Raw genomic sequence first — 22,971 nt, forward strand, 5'->3', positions numbered from 1 at the left:
CCTGGGAACACACTTTGGTCAGCTGATCCCTGGACAAAATAGCCGCCTATGTGAAAGACAGTTCAGTGAGACCGATTGTTCGGCTCATGGCGTGACAAGCATCTAGGGGGACTTGAGGAGAGATCTATAGCATCAGTCTGGGGTGGCATCTGTCACTTGGCGTCATAGTGTGGTGTGTCTGACCACAGGTTGTCAATTGGCTCACATGGACTGTACAAAGGAAGATGATACTACTCAGGCCGAGGTGAAAGAGGACATAACTGTACACCAGAAGAACTTACAATTGAGAAGGAGTTGGTGTTGGAAAGACTATCTTTAATTAAAATTGATAAGGTACCAGCACCGGATGAGATGCATCCAAGGGCACTGAGGGAAGAGTGTGGAAATTGCAGAGGCACGAGTGATAATCTTAGTCTTCTTTAGACACAGGGAAGGTGCCAGAGGACTGTAGAATTGCGAATGTTATACCCTTGTTCAAAAAGGGGTGCAAGGATAAAGCTGGCAACTACAGACCAGCCAGTTTGACCTCAGTGGTAGGGAAACTTCACTATAGAATAAAATCAGTAGTTACTCAGACAAGTGCAGGATAATTAAGGAAAGCTGGCATGGAATTAAGGGAAAATCATGTTTAACTAACTTGGATTATTTTGAGGCGGTAACAGAAGGTTGATAAGGGAAACACTTGATGATGTGTATGGATTTTCAAAAGGCATACAGTGCCACACAACAAACTTGTGAACAAAATTCTAGGTCATGAAATAAAAGGGAAAGTAGGCACTTGGATAAGAAATTGGCTGAGTGACAGGAAAGAGTAGAGGAGTGATAAATTATTGTTTTTCAGATTAGAGGAAAGTTTGTAGTGGAGTTCCCCAGTGGTCATTGTTGGGACCCTTGCTCTTCCTGATACCTATTAATGACCTAGATTGTGGTATGCAGAGCATGATTTCAAAATTCAGATGATACTGAAGATTGGAAATGTCTTCAACCATAATGGGAATAGACTTGAACTTCAAAAGGACATAGACATGTTGGTAGATTAGGCAGCCAAGTGGCAGATGAAGTTAAATGCAGAGAAATGAGAGGTGATTCATTTTGACAGGAAAAATATGGAGAGACTGTATAAAATAAAGGGACAGCCACAAAAGGAGGTGCAGAAACAGAGGGACCTCGGTGTATACGTACGTAGGTCATTGAAGATGGCAGGGCATGTTGAGACACCAGTTAATAAAACATATAATATCTTAGGCTTTATTAATTGGGGCATTAAGTACAAGAGTAAGCAGTTAGTGTTGAACGTGTATAAGACACTAGTTTGGCCTCATCTGGAGTACTGCATCCAGTTCTGGGTGCCATATTTGAGGAAAGATGTGAAGGCATTGGAGAGAGTAGAGGAGATTCACAAGAATGATTCCAGGGATAAAGAACTGTAGCTATGAGGGTGATTGGGACTCTTTTCCCTGAAGAAAAGGCAGCTGAGAGGAGACTTGATAGAGGCATTCAAGATCCTGAGGGGTATGCACAGGATAAATAGAGAGAAACTGTTCCTACTCGAGAGAACATCAAGAACTAGAGGGCACAGATTCAAAATAATTGGCAAATGGAGTAAATGTAATGTGAGGAAAAAATTTCACCCAGAGGGTGGTTGGAACCTGAAACAAACTTCCTGAAAGGGTGGTGCAGACAGGTTCAATGGAAGTATTCAAAAAGGAATTGGATTACTACCTGAAAAGAGAGAGTGTGCAAGGTTACAGGGATAAGGCAGGGGAGTGGGACTAGGTGGAATGCTCTTTCAGAACCAGTGCAGACTTAATAGGCCGAATGGCCTCTTCCTACACTGCAAAGATACTGTGATTCTCAAATTGGCTAAAAGTGCAACAGTCTTAAGATCACCGACCAACAACCCCATCTTTGTACTGAAACCTGTCTCATTTTGGCAATCTTAAACTTCAGTAACCACGGAGTCTTCCACCCTTTACAGCAGAGTTGTCTGTATTTGATAGAAGTGAAGCTGGAAAGGACTGCTTTCTCAAAAAACTTTAGGGCAGCAGTCTTCTGGTCGAGAAGCAATCTTTTCCAGTAATTTCAAAGCCAAAATGGACTCTGGGATTTCGAGCTTAAACTTTTTCAGTCTCTTATATCACTTATCAAAGCCCATTATGTACTTCTCCATGACTGGTCAACTATTTTCTTAAATCTATCAAAAGTTGACCATGCATCATCTTCAACAAATCATCCCTTTCGTAAAACTTAACCAATTCAAAATCTGTAATAGAAGGGTTAATCCTGCTTTAGTATCCAAATCCAATTCTGAAAATACTTTACCTGCAAAAAGTAAGATTAGTAGTAATGACAAAGCCAAGGCCATACCTTGCCTCCTCCAGGGTAACAAGGTAACCCGTGTCCTCAATTCAACTTCATTTTTCCATTGCTGATATGGTTCTGCCTCTGAGGAAAAAACCAGTGGATAGTCAAAGCCTGAGATTTTGCATTGTCCTCCTGCATTCTGCAACTGAGGTTATCAGGAATAGTATGCTTTTTCTTTGAGAATAGAGACAGAAATTTCTTATTCAACAATCAATCACCAGATCTTAATGTTCATCCTCTGCTACCATGTTAAATCCAATATTTGTATGTTGAGGAAAGAATGAGTTAAAGCCAGCCTGGACTTTAAGAGCGACTTATTTCCACACCTGCGAAGTGAAAACACACACTTCCAATTCTCCCAACGCTCAGTGTGAACACCTTTTTATACTCTTGTATTGAAGCCCTAATACATCCTCAATTGGAGACAGCTGCTCCTGATTACCAACTTAAAGCATATACTCTATTGCAGCAGCTTGGCCTAAATAGCCAAGTGGTTATGGTACTGGGTTTGTAACCCCAAGACTCAAGAGTTCAAATCTCACAATGGCAAACTATGAAACAATATAACTTCATCTGAAACAGATGGAAACAGGTTTACTCAAAAAAAAGAGTATCAAGAGTTCAAATCTCACAATGGCAAACTATGAAACAATGTAACTTCATCTGAAACAGATGGAAACGGGTTTGTATTCAAAAGAGTTACATTCCTATTAGCTTGGCCTAAATAGCCAAGTGGTTATGGTACTGGGTTTGTAACCCCAAGATTAAGAGTTCAAATTTCACAATGGCAAACTATGAAACAATGTAATTTTTAAGCTTGGCCTAAATAGCCAAGTGGTTATGGTACTGGGCTTGTAACCCCAAGATCAAGAGTTCAAATCTCACAATGGCAAACTATGAAACAATGTAACTTCATCTGAAACAGATGGAAACAGGTTTACTCAAAAGAGTATCAAGAGTTCAAATCTCACAATGGCAAACTCTGAAACAATGTAACTTCATCTGAAACAGATGGAAACAGGTTTACTCAAAAGAGTATCAAGAGTTCAAATCTCACAATGGCAAACTATGTAACTTCATCTGAAACAGATGGAAACAGGTTTGTACTCGAAAGAGTTACATTCATAGAATGTGCCATTTTGCTTGGCCTAAATAGCCAAGTGGTTATGGTACTGGGTTTGTAACCCCAAGAACAAGAGTTCAAATCTCACAATGGCAAACTATGAAACAATGTAACTTCATCTGAAACAGATGGAAACAGGTTTACTCAAAAGAGTATCAAGAGTTCAAATCTCACAATGGCAAACTATGAAACAATGTAACTTCATCTGAAACAGATGGAAACAGGTTTACTCAAAAGAGTATCAAGAGTTCAAATCTCACAATGGCAAACTATGAAACAATGTAACTTCATCTGAAACAGATGGAAACAGGTTTACTCAAAAGAGTATCAGGAGTTCAAATCTCACAATGGCAAACTATGAAACAATGTAACTTCATCTGAAAAACAGATGGAAACGTGTTTGTACTTGAAAGAGTTAAAAGGTGATTAAATGTAGCTGAGGTCCAGGTCAGCCATGATCTAAGTGAGTGGTGGAACAGCCTCAAGGGGAGGAATAACCTACTCTTGGGTACACAAGGATGTATGTCAAGACAGGATCAAGAGTTCAAATCTCACAATGGCAAACTATGAAACAATGTAACTTCATCTGAATAAACAGATGGAAACAGGTTTGTACTCGAAAGAGTTCCTAACGGCCTGCTCTTTCACAAAACTCTGAAAATTTCGCCCCTCCGTCCTTTTCAGTCGTTGGCGGAGAGGAGGGCTGTGGCCGCAGGGGTGACCAGGATCGGGGACGTGCTGGGTGGCAGAGGACTGGGCTGGATGCTCCCGCAGGAGTTGGCGCGACGCGTGTCTGTGAGTGTCCAGGTCGCAGCCGATGCCATCCAAGACCTGAGAACGGTCGTGCTCGGACCCGACGTTATTTTGGGTCTTGAGGTGGCCCAGGTGCGCGGTGGTCTTCCGTCTGAACGTTCCCCTGTTCGGACAGAATTCCACATTGGCCCCAAGCCCCGAACCCTCCCTCGGGTACTGGTGCCCCGCAATATGAGCCACCTCGGGGACATGCCCTCCATGCCTTTTGGCACGGCAAAGAGGGGCTTTTTGTACGGACTGCTGCTGCACACCTTCCATTTTCTCGCCCTTGTCCGTCGACCGGACACGCCCTGGCGTGCCTTGTTGCTGTCCGGCGGCGGAGGCCCCCGATGGGAGGCCCTCTATGGAGGTGTCCTCCCCCTTTCTATCGGGGACCTGGGTTGGAGGGTGTTGCATGCAGCAGTCCCCTATAGTAAGAGGATGCATAGGTTCACGGACTCTCAGGACAAGTGCCCTTTTTGCGGTCTTGTGGAGTCCGTGGACCATGTATACATAGGGTGTTGTAGGCTGCACTCCCTTTTTAGTTATTTGAAAAACCTTTTATTGATGTTTTGTTTGCACTTCAGCCCCACGCTCCTGATCTATGGGCACCCGGTGCGGAAGGGGGTCGGGAAGGAGGAGGACCTCCTCGTGAACCTGCTCCTGGGCCTGGCCAAGTTGGCCATTAACAGGTCCAGGCAGCGGGCGATCGACGGGGGAGTCCCGCCCATTGTTTGTCCCTCTTCCGCGGCTACGTTCGCTGCCGGATGTCCCTGGAGAGGGAGCACGCGGTGTCTGCTGGCACTCTCGAGGCCTTCCGTGCTCGGTGGGCACCGCGGGGACTGGGGTGTTTTGTTGACCCCTTTAATCACATTTTGATTTAAAGTTTGTAAGGTTCTTTTAAATTTTTGTCCTTGGTTTTACAGTTGACCTGAATTAGGGGCTGTGCCTGATTTATCCCAATTTTGTTGATTTGGTTTTCATTTAAAAGATTATCAAGAGTTCAAATCTCACAATGGTAAACTATGAAACAATGTAACTTCATCTGAAACAGATGGAAACGGGTTTGTACTCGAAAGAGTTACTCTATTGCAGCACAATTCTAACATTAACATTGCGGACGGGACATACTTGGGCAGTTTTCCACATAGCCCTATAGATGCCAGTGTTGTAGCTGTACTGGAACAGCTTGGCTAAGGGCATAGCTAGTTTCAGAGCATAAGTCTTCAGTGCTATTGTTGGAACATTGTCAGGGCCCATAGCCTTTGCTGTTTCCAGTGCCTTCAGCAGTTTCTTGATATCACGTGGAGTGAACCGAATTGGCTGAAGACTGGTATTTGTGAAACTGGAACCTCTGGAGGAGGTTGAGATGGATCATCCACTTGGCACTCTGGCTGAAGATTATTGTGAATGCTTCAGCCTTATCTTTTGCACTGATGTGCTGGGCTCCCCCATCATTGAGAATGGGGTTATTTGTGGAGCCTCCCCCTCCACTGAGTTCTTTAATTGTCCACCAGCCTTCACGACTGGATGTGGCAGGACTGCAGAGCTTAGTCCTGATCTGTTGGTTGTAGGATCACTTAGCTCTGTCTATTGCATGCTGCCTTTTCTGTTTGGCACGCAAGTGATCCTGTGTTGTAGCTTCACTAGGTTGTCACCTCATTTTTAGGTATGCTTAGTGCTGCTGCTGGCATGCCCTCCTGCACTCTTCATTGAACCAGGGTTGATCCATTGGTTTGATGGTAATGGTAGAGTGGGGTATATGCCAGGCCACGAGATTACAGATTGTGGTTTTATGCAATTCTGCAGCTGATAGACCACAGCACCTCGTGGATGCCCAGTTTTGAGTTGCTAGATCTGTTTGAGACCTATCCCATTCCACACTGTGGTAGTGCCACACAAAAAGATGGGGGGGTATCCTCAGTGTGAAGACGGTACTTAGTCTCCACAAGGACTGTGCGGTGGTCACTCTTACAAATACTGTCATGGATTGATGCATCTGTGACAGGCAGATTGGTGAGGACAAGGTCAAGTAGGCTTTTCCCTCTTGGTTCCCTCACCACCTGCCGCAGACTCAGTCTTGCAGCTTTGTCACTTAGGACTTGGCCAGCTTGGTCTGTAGTGGTGCTACTGAGCCACTCCTGGTGATGGACATTGAAGTCTTCCACCCAGAGTACACTCTGCCCCCTAGCCACCCTTCCTCCAAGTGGTGTTCAACATAGAGGAGGAGTAGTCTACCACCTACTGCCCTCAGCTGATGAAAATCAAGAGGAGATTTCCTTGTCCATGTTTGACCTGATGCCATGAGACTTCATGGGATACAGATTCGATGTTGAGAACTCCCAGGGCAACTCCTTTGCAACTGTATACCACTGCCACCATGGGACATGATCTGTGAGTTATGATTCTGTGAGTATGACTATGTAAGTCTGTTGCTTGACTAGTCTGTGTGTCAGCTTTCCCAATTTTGGCACAAGCCCCCAGATGTTGGTAAGGAGGACTTTGCAGGGTTGACAGGACTGGGTTTGCTGTTGTCGCTTGTGGTGCCGAGATCGCAGATGGTTGGTCCATCTGGTTTCATCCCTTTTTGTAGACTTTGTAGTGTTTTGATACAACTGAGTGGCTTGCTAGGCCACTTCAGAGAGCCTGGAGTCAAACGTATGCCAGACCAGGTAAGGTAAGCCTCGCGGAGGCTGAGCATCAACTCGCAGACACTTCCTCCTACCTCTCCCTGGACCATGACCCCACCACTGAACATCAAGCCATTGTTTCCAGGACTGTTACTGACTTCATCTCCTCTGGAGATCTTTCTCCCACAGCTTCCAACCTGATAGTCGCCCAACCTCGGACGGCCCGCTTCTACCTCCTACCCAAAATTCACAAACAGGACTGTCCCGGTAGACCGATCGTGTCAGCTTGCTCCTGCCCCACAGAACTCATTTCTCGTTATCTTGACTCCCTTCTCTCTCCCCTTGTCCAGTCCCTTCCCACCTACATCCGTGATTCCTCTGACACCTTACGTCACATCAACAATTTCCAGTTCCCTGGCCCCAACTGCTTCCTCTTCACCATGGACATCCAATCCCTCTGCGCCTCCATCCCCCACCAGGATGGTCTGAGGGCCTTTAGCTTCTTCCTCGAACAGAGGCCCAAACAATCCCCATCCACCACTACCCTCCTCCGTCTGGCTGAACTTATTCTCACACTGAACAATTTCTTCGTCAACTCCTCTCACTTCCTCCAAATAAAAGGTGTGGCTATGGGTACCGCATGGGCCCCAGCTATGCCTGTCTCTCTATGGGGTATGTGGAACATTCCTTGTTCCAGTCCTACTCCGGCCCCCTTCTACAACTCTTTCTCCGATACATGGATGATTACTTCGGTGCTGCTTCATGCTCTCGTTGGGATTTGGAAAAATTTATTAATTTTGCTTCCAATCTCCACCTCTCCATCATTTTCACATGGTCCTTCTCTGACACTTCCCTTCCCTTCCTTGACCTCACTGTCTCAATCTCTGGTGTTAGACTGTCCATCAATATCCATTACAAGCCTACTGACTCCCACAGCTACCTCGACTACAGCTCCTCACACCCCACTTCCTGTAAGGACTCCATTCCATTCTCTCAGTTCCTTCCCCTCCGTCGCATCTGTTCTGATGGTGCTTCCTTCAAAAACAGTTCCTTTGACATGTCCTCCTCCTTCCTTAACCGAGGCTTTCCATCCACGGTCGTTGACAGGGCCCTCAACCGTGTCCGGCCCATCTCCCGCGCATCCGCTCTCATGCCTTTTCCTCCCTCCCAGAAACATGATAGGGTCCCCCTTGTCCTCACTTATCACCTCACCAGCCTCCGCATTCAAAGGATCATCCTCCGCCATTTCCGCCAACTCCAGCATGATGCCACCACCAAGCACATCTTCCTTTCACCCCCCCCCCCGGCGGCATTCCGTAGGGATCGTTCCCAGGGGACACCCTGGTCCACTCCTCTATCACCCCCAACTCCTCAGCCCCCACCTTTGGCACCTCCCCATGCCCACACAAAAGATGCAACACCTGCCCCTTCACTTCCTCTCTCCTCACCGTCCAAGGGCCCAAACACTCCTTTCAAGTGAAGCAGCATTTCACTTGCATTTCCCCCAACTTAGTCTACTGCATTTGTTGCTCCCAATGCGGTCTCCTCTACATTGGAGAGACCAAACGTAAACTGGGCGACCGCTTTGCAGAACACCTGCGGTCTGTCTGCAAGAATGACCCAAACCTCCCTGTTGCTTGCCATTTTAACACTCCACCATGCTCTCTTGCCCACATGTCTGTCCTTGGCTTGCTGCATTGTTCCAGTGAAGCCCAGTGCAAACTGCAGGAACAGCACCTCATCTTCTGACTAGGTACTTTACAGCCTTCCGGACTGAATATTGAATTCAACAACTTTAGATCTTGAACTCTCTCCTCCATCCCCACCCCCTTTCTGTTTATCCCCCCTTCCTTTTGTCTTTTCCAATAATTTATATAGATTTTTCTTTTCCCACCTATTTCCATTATTTTTAATTCTTGTATGTCCTGCTAGCCTTTCCACCCCACGCCCACTAGAGCTGTACCTTGAGTGCCCTACCATCCATTCTTAATTAGCACATTCGATTAGATAATATCACCACCTTCAACACCTATGTGTTCTTTTGTTCTTTTGTCTGTGATATCTTTTGATTATCTGCTCCTATCACTGCTTGCTTGTCCCTACAACCACACCTTAAACCAGCTTATATTTCACCCCTTTCCTAAGATTCACTCAGGTCTGTTGAAGGGTCATGAGGACTCGAAACGTCGACTCTGTTCTTCTCCGCCGCTGCTGCCAGACCTGCTGAGTTTTTCCAGGTAATTCTGTTTTTGTTTTGGATTTCCAGCATCTGCAGTTTTTTGTTTTTATGGCAAGGTTCCTTCCTGAAAGGACATTTACTGTTTCTGAGATCAATGGTTAAATTCAGAAATAATGGAAAACGTAGTCGGCAGGATTTGAACCTGCGTGGGGTAACCCCAAATGGTTTCAAGTCCATCGCCTTAACCACTCGGCCACGGCTACAGACCCCTGAAAGGACATTAGTGAACCAGATGGGTTTCTATGACAATTGACAATCGTTTCACAGTCATTGTTATGGAGACTAACTTTTTAATTCCAAATTTATTAATTGAATTTAATTTCCACCAGCTGCCTTGGTGGGATTCAAACCTGTGTCCCCAGAACATTAGCCTGGGCTTCTGGATTATGAGTCCGGTGACATTGCCACTAATCCTCTACCTCCCCTGGATTGGTAACCTCAATATTAATTAGCACTCCCTTGAATACTGATTGGTACTTGTGTGGCATGAATGACTATCTCCATCAAGTGAGAATCTAGCCACCACCTCTCACCATTCAAATGCAGTAACGTCACTAAATCACTCACCGTTAACATCCTGGGGGGAGGTGGGTGATCGCCACTGATCAGAAACTTAACTGGACCAGGCACTAGGAGTGCATCTACACCAGATGGACTGCAGCATTTCAAGAAGGCAGCTCACCACCACCTTTTTAAAGGCAATAGGCAATTAGGGATGGGCAATAAATGCTAGCCTAGCCAGCAATGCCCGCACCCCACAGATGAATAAAAAAGTATATTGCTGCGCTATGTCAATGGATTGGAAAGAAATTTTTAAATCTCAAGTTCTAAGTCTCGAGGTTTCCCTATGCTGTAACCCAGAACAACTATGTTTCTGTGATGTGTCTCCTATCTCCCCATTTCCCTTTTTAAGCTCACTTTGTCCACAAGACCCAATTCTACTCACCTTCTACCTCTTTGACTTCATTGATTCCCACAAAACTGCGTTCTGGCTCCTATGCTAGTTGACCATGTAAATAGAAAGAAATATTTGCTTTTCTACAGTGCTTTTCACAAGTAGTGTACACCTTAGTGCATTATAAACAATGAAGTACTCTTCCAAAGAAGAGTCATAAAGGTCTCAAAATGTTAACTGTTTCTCTCTCCACAGATGCTGTCACCTGAGTTTTTCCAACACTTCCTTCTTATTTCACATTTCCAGAACCTGCAGTATTTTGCTTTTATTTCAGAAATGTTCCATCCTGCCTTGTCCTCCTTCATCTTATGATTCTGCCAATCACACCGTCCCCCACTCCACTGCCTTTCCTCTGTTGTTCTGCTTAGCAGGACTGCCCTCACTTGGTTCCTCTTTCATCCGGTTGTAGCTGACCAGCTCCAGCAATTACTCCTCTTCTTCTTCGTACACTGTTACTTCTGGAATTCCCTAGGATTTATCCTTGCCCCCACCACCCCATTCCATTTCTTCTTCTTCTTGCTGTCCCTTGCAGATATCATCCATTGACAAGGGCCAGTTTGTATGTACGGGTTGATGACAGTATATACATTACAGCGGTTCAAGAAGGCAGCTTTCCATCACCACCTCAAGGGCAATTAGGGATGTGCAATAAATGTTGGTCTAGCCAGCGTGCCCACATCACATGAGTGAATAAAAAAATGACACCCAGCTCCACTTACTTACACCTCTTACAATTCCTTGAGTAATTCTGTGACGTTAAGCTGCTTCTCCAACAACCTGGCTGCAGTTTCCTCCAGTTAATATTGGGCAGATTGAAGGGGTCTTCCATCACCTCAAACTCATACCCTTGCTACTGATATAATCTCCTTTCCCGGTCACTGTTCAGATTTAACTAGACTGTTTGCAACCAGGGCTTGCAATTTGACCCTGAACTGATCTTCCTCACATCCTGCCTAATACAAGGGGCATCTATTTCCACTTCTGTAAAATGGCCCACCTTTACCCATTTGCTGCTGAAACTCTCAACCAGGCCTGTCCCACCTCTCGGACAGGTGTATTGCAGTGATGTCCTGTGCTAGCTTGCCATGCTCAATCCTCCATAAAATTCAGCTCATGCAGAATTCTGCTGCCCTTATCCAAGCCCCGTTCAGCCATCATTTCTGTGCTTGCTGACCTACAATGGCTCTTGGTCCCCTAACACCTCAGACTTAAAGTCCTCGTCTTCCTCCAGCCTGACAACCTTTCCTGCTTTCTTCTGCTTCTGGCTCTGGCCTGTTGTTCAGCCTCCCTCCTTTGCCCTACCATTGGCAAGCATGCCTTTGGCTGACTAGACCCTGCAATCTGAAGTTCCTTCTCCAAACATTTCTGCCTCCTTCCCTTTCTTTAAGCCCCACCTCTTGACTAAGCTTTAGTCACCCCTCTTATATCCTCTCTTGTTCAAATTGCTTTACAAAACCTAATTGTTATGCTGATATGGGCAAATTGCTCACCTCTTGTCCTTGTGTTAATTGAAAGCACTTGATTAAGCCTAACACGAGAAACCTCTTTATACATGACAGAGTTCAGAGTAACTCCAGGTTGCTTGCTGACAGCTGTCTATTCCCTTAATGAAATGTACACACTATAATACTATTTTAACTTGTAGGCTGTTCTGTCTGGTGATGAGAATGAAGGCTTAAAGCACCCTGGATTGATGCTGAAGTATTCTACATATAAAAACTTGGCCAGTTTAGCATCCCAGAAAGATGACCCAAGTACAGCTATGGAATTTTACCTGGAGGTGAGAAAATATATTTATTGCAAAAAAAAAAAAGCTTATGTAGGGACTTGGCAGTGGACATTTGGAAAAGCTTTTAACAGAAATCAATTTTCTGACTTCGCCAGGTGTGAAACTGTTAAATGGTCGTAGCTCGATTTCTTTTCAACAACAAGCTCCATTGTTTTTTGCAAAGCTCAATTATAGTTGCTGGTGTTCAAATTACAAAAAGCCAACAAAGCTTGCATATCCTTTTTGCTCCTCTTCTCCATGATTTCTTGCACCACTCTCTTTGCGCCGGTTTCCTGCACTTATATCTCCTTTCCCCCTTGCGCTGCGTTCTCCTGCATGTGCAATACTTTACTTTGCTCTACTTTCCATGCCGTTTGGGTTGCCATGGAGTGGTGCAGAGGCTGCAGCAAATCAGCCCTTCTGCGCATCCCACTTGGACAGACCATTTGTCCCAATACAGTGACATTCCTAACGGTTTGAGAACCATTGATTTATATGAAACTAAATACCATTTATTGGACTGTGCATGGGGACCTTTATTTCTCTGGATCTAAATTTGCTTCACCTCTGAGCATGCACTCTCCAATCCAACTCTTTATTTGTAATGATTCTCTTTCACAGGCTGTAATGTTGGACTCTACAGATGTGAACCTCTGGTACAAAATAGGAAGAGTGGCACTGAGGCTGATTCGAGTGCCACTGGCCCGCCATGCCTTTGAAGAAGGACTCAAGTGTAATGTCGATCACTGGCCATGTCTGGACAATCTCATCACCGTGCTGTACACGCTTAGTGATTACACCAGTAAGTTCTAATATCCTGAATTCCTGGAACATGGTTCTCTATGGGGATTACCAGTTGCGCGCAGTGCAATTAGACCAATATTTGATATTTAAAATGCTGCTGATTGGAATTATACAGTGAGCAGGGCCTTGTGGCATTCTGGTGGCTGCAGTGCCCCTTGCTGGAAAGTGTGGATGTCAGGAAGAGTGCAGGTTTGGATTTTTATTGTGATAACATCCATGGTCCATTTGCCAGCCAACACTGACTCCTAGGCCTGCATACACAGAATGGCCACTAGGTAGAAATATTTTGTTGCTGAGCCTTGTAAAATGACACAGCAGACCTTCTCAGGGGAAAAAACTGTGACTTGGAAAGGAAAATATTTAAGTGGTGCAATGAACCCTGTTGGCTGTGCAAAGTGGAGAAACAAAGAAATAAATTTATCATAATTACTATTAAATTCAATCTTTTTTAATTCAATCTTCTAAAAAAAATTTATACTTCCTGCAGTCAATATTTTTTCTGTCACAATTGTTTTTCTGCAGTTGCATTTATGTTGAATTGTTTGTCGTACTTTTCAGTTTCTCTGTTTATTTTACTTGGTCTGAGTGCTCCATGCTGGATGCTGTTGTTGAATTAGTGTTTGAGACTGCCCAAGTCCATAGGTATATCTGGGAAGCAACTTCAGTTATTTTGAATAAAGTAAGCTTGTTGGAACTCAATTATTTTTAAAATTGAAAATTTTATTTTGTTAAATGGCCCTCCGACCCACTATTCCTAACGCTTCTGGAGCCCAAACCTTTGCTGCCATTGTCACAGTGGCCACTGTGGCTTGATTTACTACCACCTGCTCATTCTTGCCCCCTTACCCATTCTTGTTATTACTTCTGATCTTGGTTGCTGCTTCCTGCCCTTTGGCTTGCTGCCTGGCAGACTGTGACCTAGGCTAAGGGGAGCTCTTGCAGATTTATTTCTAAATTCTTTCACTGGAGCTGGTCTCCTTTCTTTCTGCAACTTCCTCACCTGAGGCATTCCTCTCCTGCAGCACTAACACCTGACTTTTGAGTTTTATTAATGGTGAAAGAGGTATTTGATTTAATAGAGCTAAATTTATTCTACATTCCTTAAAGAATAACAAGAGTAAACTTTGACATGAAACTTGTACTAAACCCTAATGAATGCCTGATGCAGACTTATAGCTCCCAGTGAATTTTTAAATGTAAGAATCTGAGTGGAGTTAATTGACCCCTTGGAGAGTCTTTAATTTGATACTGGAATGAGTTAACTGTGTTTCACGTGTCAGCCCTTTGTGGTGTATCATTGATCACACAACTCTGTGGAATGTAATGCAGATGTGCAGTGGCTCCAGTCTTTAGAGTCTTTGGTATTGTAAGCCAGAGTACTTACTGGAAGATTATTTATGAAAAGAGTTCTTGTTTGGACAGAAAAACACCTGGATTGCTTCTTACAAGATAATAATTTGTTATGATTTAGAAAATCTATATTGGGAATCAATTTTTTGGGACAATCATGCTAGATGATTGTAACTTGCGCTGTGGATAATTAGTCATAAGTATCCCTCATGAAAAGTGCCATGGTGTATCAGCACCATACGGTTTGAGACAGAAAAGTAATTGTTGTGTAGCTCAAAGCTGGGTGCTTACCAGCTTTAAGAAGTCAACAACCTGCTGTTTTTTAATGCTTACTGTCTGTTGTGTCCTGGATTTTGTGGCTGTAATGGTATCAATGGTTGTAATGTCAGTATTTGCTGTCATTTCAGCTGTGAAACTGATAGCAATTGTGGTATGCACAGTTAAATAAGGAAATCTACATGTTGCTGTCACTGATTTGCTGCCCCTCCACAGAATGTACTGTTGAAATCACTGTAGATGGTAATGTTAGAAATCACATGATTTGGTGTGAGCGTTCACTTTTTATGCTATTAATCTCACTATAAAAACCCTTGGAAAAACATCGTTGAATGGCATTAACCAGATTTTTAACAGTTTATTAAGTCATGATTATTGCTGACCAACTTCCCTGAAAAACTAATTTTATTTTTGTGGAATGTCAACTTTCTCAATTATGATAATTCCATAGAGTTTTATTAATATTTCAACTACTTTAATCTTACCTTTGCTATTTGTAAAAGGATTAAAAAGTGAAGGATGATTGGTGCATTTTGCTTCTTGGTTTGTTGTCTGTGAGAATTCTTCAATATGATTGGATGCTTGGTCTATTTAATGGCATCACTTGCTGGATGCTGGAGAGCCTTTATAGTTGATGCTAGAATTAGATTAATGCTGGGAAAGGTGACATCCACACCACAAGATCATTAGATCTTTGTGGGCAACTTTCTTTAAAGTCAGTGGTGAATGTTGTTACTTAGCTGCTGACGATAAATTGCGGTCCATTAACTTTAACGTCTGTGCTGTGCTATTTATTTCTTCCTTCCTGTTTCTGTATTGACTGTGCTACTTGCTTTTGTTCTATCTGCTGGTAATTTATCAATGCTAAGTGATCCCTCATTGGGCTCAACCTGGAAGTTGCACCCAACAACGTGTCCATTTTGCAAATGCCAAATAGCGTCCCAATATCCTCTGGGTGTTATTAGAATATGCCCATGTTTAAGGTGGATGTATCTGTTCATAAATCAGTGCAAACAATTGAGGTCCAAGGAGATGCTGAACCCATTTAAGTAGATTTATTCAGCAGGTTTGGCAGCATGAACGGAAAAGAAAAGAGTTGATGTTTCGAGTCCTCATGACCCTTCAACAGAACTGAGTGAATATTAGGAGAGGGGTGAAATATAAGCTGGTTTAAGATGGGTGAGGGAGGGGGCTGTGGTTGTAGGGACAAGCAAGCAGTGATAGGAGCAGATAATCAAAAGATGTCACAGACAAAGGAACAAAGAAGTGTTGAAGGTGGTGATATTATCTAAACGAATATGCTAATTAAGAATGGATGGCAGGGCACTCAAGCTACAGCTCTAGTGGAGGTGGGGTGGAAAGACTAGCAGGGCATACATGATTTAAAAATAATGGAAATAGGTGGGAAAAGAAAAATCTATATAAATTATTGGAAAAAACAAAAGGAAGGGGAAGAAACGGAAAGCGGGTGGAGATGGAGGTGGGAGTTCAAGATCTAAAGCTGTTGAATTCAATATTCAGTCCGGAAGGCTGTAAAGTGCCTAGTCAGAAGATGAGGTGCTGTTCCTCCAGTTTGCGTTGGGCTTCACTGGAACAATGCAGCAAGCCAAGGACAGACGTGGGCAAGAGAGCAGGGTGGAGTATTAAAATGGCAAGTGACAGGGAGGTTTGGAACTTTCTTGTGGACAGACCGCAGGTGTTCTGCAAAGCGGTCGCCCAATTTACGTTTGGTCTCTCCAATGTAGAGGAGACCGCATTGGGAGCAACGAATGTAGTAGACTAAGTTGGGGGAAATGCAACTGAAATGCTGCTTCACTTGAAAGGAGTATTTGGGCCCTTGGATGGTGAGGAGAGAGGAAGTGAAGGGGCAGGTGTTGCATCTTTTGCGTGGGCATGGTGAAGTGCCATAGGTAGGGGTTGAGGAGAAGGAGGTGATGGAGGAGTGGACCAGGGTGTCCCGGAGGGAACGATCCCTATGGAATGCTGCCGGTGGGGGGTGAAGGGAAGATGTGTTTGGTGGTGGCATCATGCTGGCTTTGGCGGAAATGGCGGAGGATGATCCTTTGAATGCGGAGGCTGGTGAGGTGATAAGTGAGGACAAGGGGGACCCTATCATATTTCTGGGAGGGAGGAGAAGGCATGAGGGCGGATGCGCGGGAGATGGGCCGGACACGGTTGAGGGCCCTGTCAACGACCGTGGATGGAAAACCTCGGTTAAGGAAGAAGGAGGACATGTCAGAGGAACTGTTTTTGAAGGTAGCATCATCAGAACAGATGTGACGGAATTGAGAGAATGGGATGGAGTCCTTACAGGAAGTGGGGTGTGAGGAGCTGTAGTCAAGGTAGCTGTGGAAGTCGGTGGGTTTGTAATGGATATTGATGGACAGTCTAACACCAGAGATTGAGACAGAGAGGTCAAGGAAGGGAAGTGTCAGAGATGGACCATGTGAAAATGATGGAGAGGTGGAGATTGGAAGCAAAATTAATACATTTTTCCAAGTCCTGACGAGGGCATGAAGTAATCATCGATGTACCGGAGAAAGAGTTGTGGAAGGGGGCCGGAGTAGGACTGGAACAAGGAATGTTCCACATTCCCCATAAAGAGACAGGCATAGCTGGGGCCCATGCGGGTACCCATAGCCACACCTTTTATTTGGAGGAAGTGAGAGGAGTTAAAGGAGAAATTGTTCGGTGTGAGAACAAGTTCAGCCAGATGGAGGAGAGTAGTGGTGGATGGGGATTGTTCGGGCCTCTGCTCGAGGAAGAAGCTAAGGGCATTCAGACCATCCTGGTGGGGTATGGAGGTGTAGAGGGATTGGACGTCCATGGTGAAGAGGAAGCGGTTGGGGCCAGGGAACTGGAAATTGTTGATGTGACGTAAGGTGTCAGAGGAATCACGGATGTAGGTGGGAAGGGACTGGACAAGGGGACAGAGAAGGGAGTCAAGATAATGAGAAATGAGTTCGGTGGGCCTGAACATGCTGACACGATCGGTCTACCGGGACAGTTCTGTTTGTGGATTTTGGGTAGGAAGTAGAAGCAGGCTGTCCGATGACTGTCACTGACCTCATCTCCTCTGGAGATCTTCCTCCCACAGCTTCCAACCTGATAGTCGCCCAACCTCGGACGGCCCGCTTCTACCTCCTACCCAAAATCCACAAACAGAACTGACCTGGTAGACCGATCGTGTCAGCCTGTTTCTGCCCCACGGAACTCTTCTCGTAATCTTGACTCCCTTCTCTCTCCCCTTGTCCAGTCCCTTCCCACCTACATCCGTGATTCCTCTGACACCTTACGTCACACAACAATTTCCAGTTCCCTGGTCCCAACCGCTTCCTCTTCACCATGGGCGTCTAATCCCTCTACACCTCCATCCCCCACCAGGATGGTCTGAGGGCCCTTAGCTTCTTCCTTGAACAGAGGCCCGAACAACCCCCATCCACCATTACTCTCCTCCGTCTGGCTGAACTTGTTCTCACACTGAACAATTTCTCCTTTAACTGCTCTCACTTCCTCCAACTAAAAGGTGTGGATATGGGTACCCGCATGGGCCCCAGCTATGCCTGTCTCTTTATGGGGTATGTGGAACATTCCTTGTTCTAGTCCTACTCCGGCCCCCTTCCACAACTCTTTCTCCGGTACATCGAAGATTAATTCGGTGCTGCTTCATGCTCTCGTTGGGATTTGGAAAAATTTATTAATTTTGCTTCCAATCTCCACCCCTCCATCATTTTCACATGGTCCATCTCTGACACTTCCCTTCCCTTCCTTGACCTCTCTGTCTCAATCTCTGGTGTTAGACTGTCCACCAATATCGATTACAAGCCTACTGACTCCCACAGCTACCTTGACTACAGCTCCTCACACCCCACTTCCTGTAAGGACTCCATCCCGTTCTCTCAGTTCCTTCGCCTCCATCGCATCTATTCTGATGATGCTACCTTCAAAAACAGTTCCTCTGACATGCCCTCCTTCTTCCTTAATCGAGGTTTTCCATCCACGGTCGTTGACAGGACCCTCAACCGTGTCCGGCCCATCTCCCACGCATCCGTCCTCACGCCTTCTCCTCCCTCCCAGAAACATGATAGGGTCCCCCTTGTCCTCACGTATCACCCCACCAGCCTCCGCATTCAAAGGATCATCCTCCGCCATTTCCGCCAACTCCAGCATGATGCCACCACCAAACACATCTTCCCTTCACCCCCCTGGTGGCATTCCGTAGGGATCATTCCCTCCGGGACACCCTGGTCCACTCCTCCATCACCCCCTTCTCCTCAACCCCCACCTATGGCACCTCCCCATGCCCACGCAAAAGATGCAGCACCTGCCCCTTCACTTCCTCTCTCCTCACCGTCCAGGGGCCTAAACACTCCTTTCAAGTGAAGCAACATTTCACTTGCATTTCCCCCAACTTCGTCTACTGCATTCATTGCTCTCAATGCGGTCTCCTCTACATTGGAGAGACCAAACGTAAACTGGGCGACCACTTTGCAGAACACCTGCGGTCTGTCTGCAAGAAAGACCCAAACCTCCCTGTCACTTGCTATTTTAATACTCCACCCTCCTTTCTTGCCCACACATCTGTCCTTGGTTTGCTGCATTGTTCCAGTGAAGCCCAACGCAAACTGGAGGAACAGCACCTCATCTTCCGACTAGGCACTTTACAGCCTTCTGGACTGAATATTGAATTCAACAGCTTTAAATCTTGGACCCCCTCCTCCATCTCCACCCCCTTTCCATTTCTTCCCCCTTCCTTTTGTCTTTTCCAATAATTTATATAGATTTTTCTTTTCCCCCTATTTCCATTATTTTTAAATCTTTTATGCCCTGCTAGTCTTTCCATCCCATCCCCACTAGAGCTATACCTTGAGTGCCCTGCCATCCATTCTTAATTAGCACATTTGTTTAGATAATATCACCAACTCCAACACTTCTTTGTTCCTTTGTCTGTGACATCTTTTGATTATCTGCTCCTATCACTGCTTGCTTGTCCCTACAACCACACCCCCTAACCCGCACACCTTAAACCAGCTTATATTTCACCCCTCTCCTAATATTCACTCAGTTCTGTTGAAGGGTCATGAGGATTCGCAATGTCAACTCTTTTCTTCTCCGCCGATGCTGCCAGACCTGCTGAGTTTTTCCAGGTAATTCTGTTTTTGTTTTGGATTTCCAGCATCCGCAGTTTTTTGTTTTTATCTCATATGAGTAGATTATTTCTTTGAGTCACAAGAATACAAGAAATAGGAGCAAGAGTGGAGCACGCAGCCCATCAAGCCTGCACCGCTGTTCAACACCATCGTGGCTGATCCTGGATTTTGAATTTACTTTCCCACCCACTCCCCATATCCCTTGAATCCTGAAAGATCAAAAATCTGTCTATCCCACCCTTGAATGTTTTCAACAATAGAGCATCCACAACCCTCTGGAGTAGAGAATTCCAAAGATTCGCAACCCTTTGAATGAAGTAATTTCCCCTCATCTCAGACCTAAATGCTCCGCCCCTTATCCTGAGACTGTGTCCCTCTGTTCTAGATTCCTGACCAGCGGAAACAATTTCTCAGCATTCACCCTATCAAGCCTGTTCTGAATCTTGGGTGTTTCAATCAGATCGCCTCTCATTCTTCTAAACTCCAGAGAATATAGGCTCAATTTACTCAGCCTTTCATTATCGGGCAACCCCCTCATCCCAGGAAGCAGTTTCGTAAACCATTGCTGTACTGCCTCTGATGTAAGCATATCCTTCCTTAAATATGTGGATCAAAACTGCATACTTTATTCCAGATGTGACCTCACCAAAGCCTTAAAGCTTCAGTTAATTTAATCTTCATTCATATTCATCAACAACAGCATTTTTAAGAACCTGCGATTGGGGTAACTTTTCAATTGTCGATGTGACTTATACATTGCCCTAAAAATACATCCAAAGAACTGATGATACAGAGTTAATCTCAATGAAGATAATTGGCGGTGGGGAGACCAGATGCAAATCGGAATGTGCTGTTGAGACCATGCCCATGCAAGCTCAATTGCAGGATACTCACATTTGATAGTCGAGGGTGCGACTAGTTTTGTGGATGGCTTGGTTAGACATAAAAGATAGAGATTTGGGTGTATTGTAGCCGAACGCATGATTTCTTACACCCAAACTTCTGTGCTCTTTTAAGCCATGTGGTTGGTTTTGCCCAGATTAGGTATGAAACTCTGGCACTCTGCATGACTCATGTTGCTGCTGTTCTGTGTTGTCAATGGCCATTCCTGCCTCAATTGTAGCATTTAACTGAAGGGAGCATTTTAAAATTATTAGAAGCATCTGAGAAATGGCAGAATAAATCCCAGACTTTAAATTTGCGATCTTTACATGGGTAGTTTGTGTAGATTTGATTTTCACACAGACAGGTACATGCTTAGTGCGCCTGGTTTAGAAGTCATTCAAAACAGACCGATGCTTAAGATTTAACATGGGTTTTGAAGCCAATTTCTGAAGTTAATTAAACTGATTATTATAGATATTGAAGGGTGCATGGATGGTGGCAGCTTAGTGAGCAAGCTTCATGCATAATCAGAAAAAGCACCAAAATCGCATTGATCTTCTCTCCTGTTTCAGATTGTCTTTATTATATTTGCAAAGCTTTGGAGAAGGACTGTCGGTACAGCAAGGGTTTAGTTTTAAAAGAGAAAATCTTTGAAGAACAGCCTTGTTTGAGAAAGGATTCCTTCCGTATGTTCTTGAAATGGTAAGTTTTTAATCTGTTACTGCATAGCTCTGATATAATTTGGTATTGTGTAATTTTGTCTCTTTCTGTCCTTTCCAGTAGTAGCAAAGAAAATTGTAGTCTGCAGCATGGTAGATCTATTTTCAGCATTGAGCTCAGGCTTTGATAATTATCCTTTGCTGAACAATGGACTTGAAAATTTTGTGTCTGTAGATATGGCAAAGATGCTGAAAAATCATCAAATTTATAAGTTCAATTATCAAGTGCGCTTGAAGTGCAAAATCTATGAGCATGAAAGGGGAGGTGGAAAATAAATGGCAAAGATGGGCCAAAATGGAGGCAAAAAGGTAGCAAGTGGATGGAAATATGAATGCAAGGATGGGGACAGATGGCGAAGGGAGGGTGAGATAATGAAGAGGTGAATGGATAGTGAGGGAAGGGCAGGGAAAATGGGTGGAGGTGAAACTGGGACAGTTGATAGTCCGAGGAGTGGAGAGGGCTAGACTGGATTGCAAGGGTTTGTGGACGGAATGGATAGTGAGGAGAAGGGGAAAATTGAGAGATGAATGACATAATGGATGCAGAGAGGACGATGCAAAATGGATGCAGGAGTGAGGGTATATTGGATGGCAAATAGTGGGATAGAAGATGAGATAATGGGGATAAAATGGATGGCAAGAAGAGGAAGAAATAGGAAGGGTGGAGAAAGAAGAAGTCTGAATGAATACAAGCAGGTCAAAGAAGAAGAAAGAATGAAGGTGTGAACAAAAGAATGATAATAAAAGGGAGAGGAAAGTTGGATAAATATATGGTAATGAAAGGAGGGAAAGAGCAGAAGCTGGGAACAGTGCTTTGTAAGTTCTTCCTGTCAGTTGTATTGGCCTCAGTTGGAGGCCAAGTATCTTTAACAAATATTTGTAGTTTCATGCTTAATACAAACTCTACACAGTCCAGTTTGAAAGAGTGTGCCTGTACTCACTTTGCAGCATTCCAGTGTCTGGCGAGCTCTTTTGACTTCAGTTCTTAAGCAGAGTTTGCAAAGCACTCTTTCATGAATACACTGCCTTTTAATGACTTTTGGAGGTAAAACTCTGTTGTTTCTAACTAGAACTAGCTTTTATTGTGTAAAGACTTTTGCTTGTTGCTACAGCATTTTCTGTAGTGAGATGTTTTTTGTTCTGTTTCAGCATTCTATACCTGATGACTCTGTTTTTTCTTAATGCATGGATTGTGGGGTGTTGGCAAGGTCAGCATTTATTGCCCTTGAGAAGGTGGTGGTGAGCTGCCGCCTTGGATTTTTGAAGTCTGCGATGTGAAGGTACTCCCAAATTGCTGCTAGGTTCTAGTGACGATGAAGGAATGGTGATACTGTTCCAAGTCAGGATCGTCTGTGACTTGGGGAGGAACTTGTAGGTGGTGGTGTTCACATTTACCTGCTGCCCTTGTCCTTCTATGTGGTAGAGATCGCAGGTTTTGAAGGTGCTGTTGAAGCAGCTTTGGGTGGGTTGCTGCATTGTACCTTATACAGCAACCACAATGTGTCAGTGGTGGAGGGAGTGGATGTTTATGGTGGTGGATGGGATGCTTATCAAGTAGGCAGCTTTGCACTGGATGGTGTGGAGTTTCTTCAGTGTTGTTGGAGCTGCATTCATCCAGGTAAATGGCAAGACGATCCATCGTACTCCTGACTTGTGCCTTTGGGGAGCCAGGCCGTGAGTTACTCGCTAAGGAGCTCCCAGCCTCTGACGTGCTCTAATTATTTTACAGGTCAGTGTCAAGTTTCAGGTCAGTGGTAAGACGCAAGATGTTGATAGTAGGGGATTTGGCTATGGTAATGCTGTTGAATGTGGAGGGGAGTTGGTTAGACCCAGTGATGGATATGGTTATTGCCTGCCACTTGTGTGGCGAGCATGTTACGTACTGAACTGAAAGGTTCCTCTTTTATTAGAGGAGT

At 44.7% G+C, this 22,971-nt stretch overlaps 1 protein-coding gene across 3 annotated transcripts in view; it reads left to right on the forward strand.

The window, feature by feature from the left end:
- cabin1 (calcineurin binding protein 1) overlaps positions 1-22,971 on the forward strand; it is a 589,218-nt gene that overhangs the window by 10,753 nt on the left and 555,494 nt on the right. For all 3 annotated transcript variants that reach the window (XM_041202355.1, XM_041202357.1, XM_041202356.1), the window contains exons 4-6: positions 11,749-11,883; positions 12,493-12,673; positions 20,909-21,038. In XM_041202355.1, coding sequence (XP_041058289.1) covers positions 11,749-11,883; positions 12,493-12,673; positions 20,909-21,038 — 446 coding nt within the window. The remainder of the gene's footprint in view (positions 1-11,748; positions 11,884-12,492; positions 12,674-20,908; positions 21,039-22,971) is intronic.

This window comes from Carcharodon carcharias, chromosome 13 (genome assembly GCF_017639515.1).
Source record: "Carcharodon carcharias isolate sCarCar2 chromosome 13, sCarCar2.pri, whole genome shotgun sequence".
NCBI lineage: Eukaryota > Metazoa > Chordata > Chondrichthyes > Lamniformes > Lamnidae > Carcharodon > Carcharodon carcharias.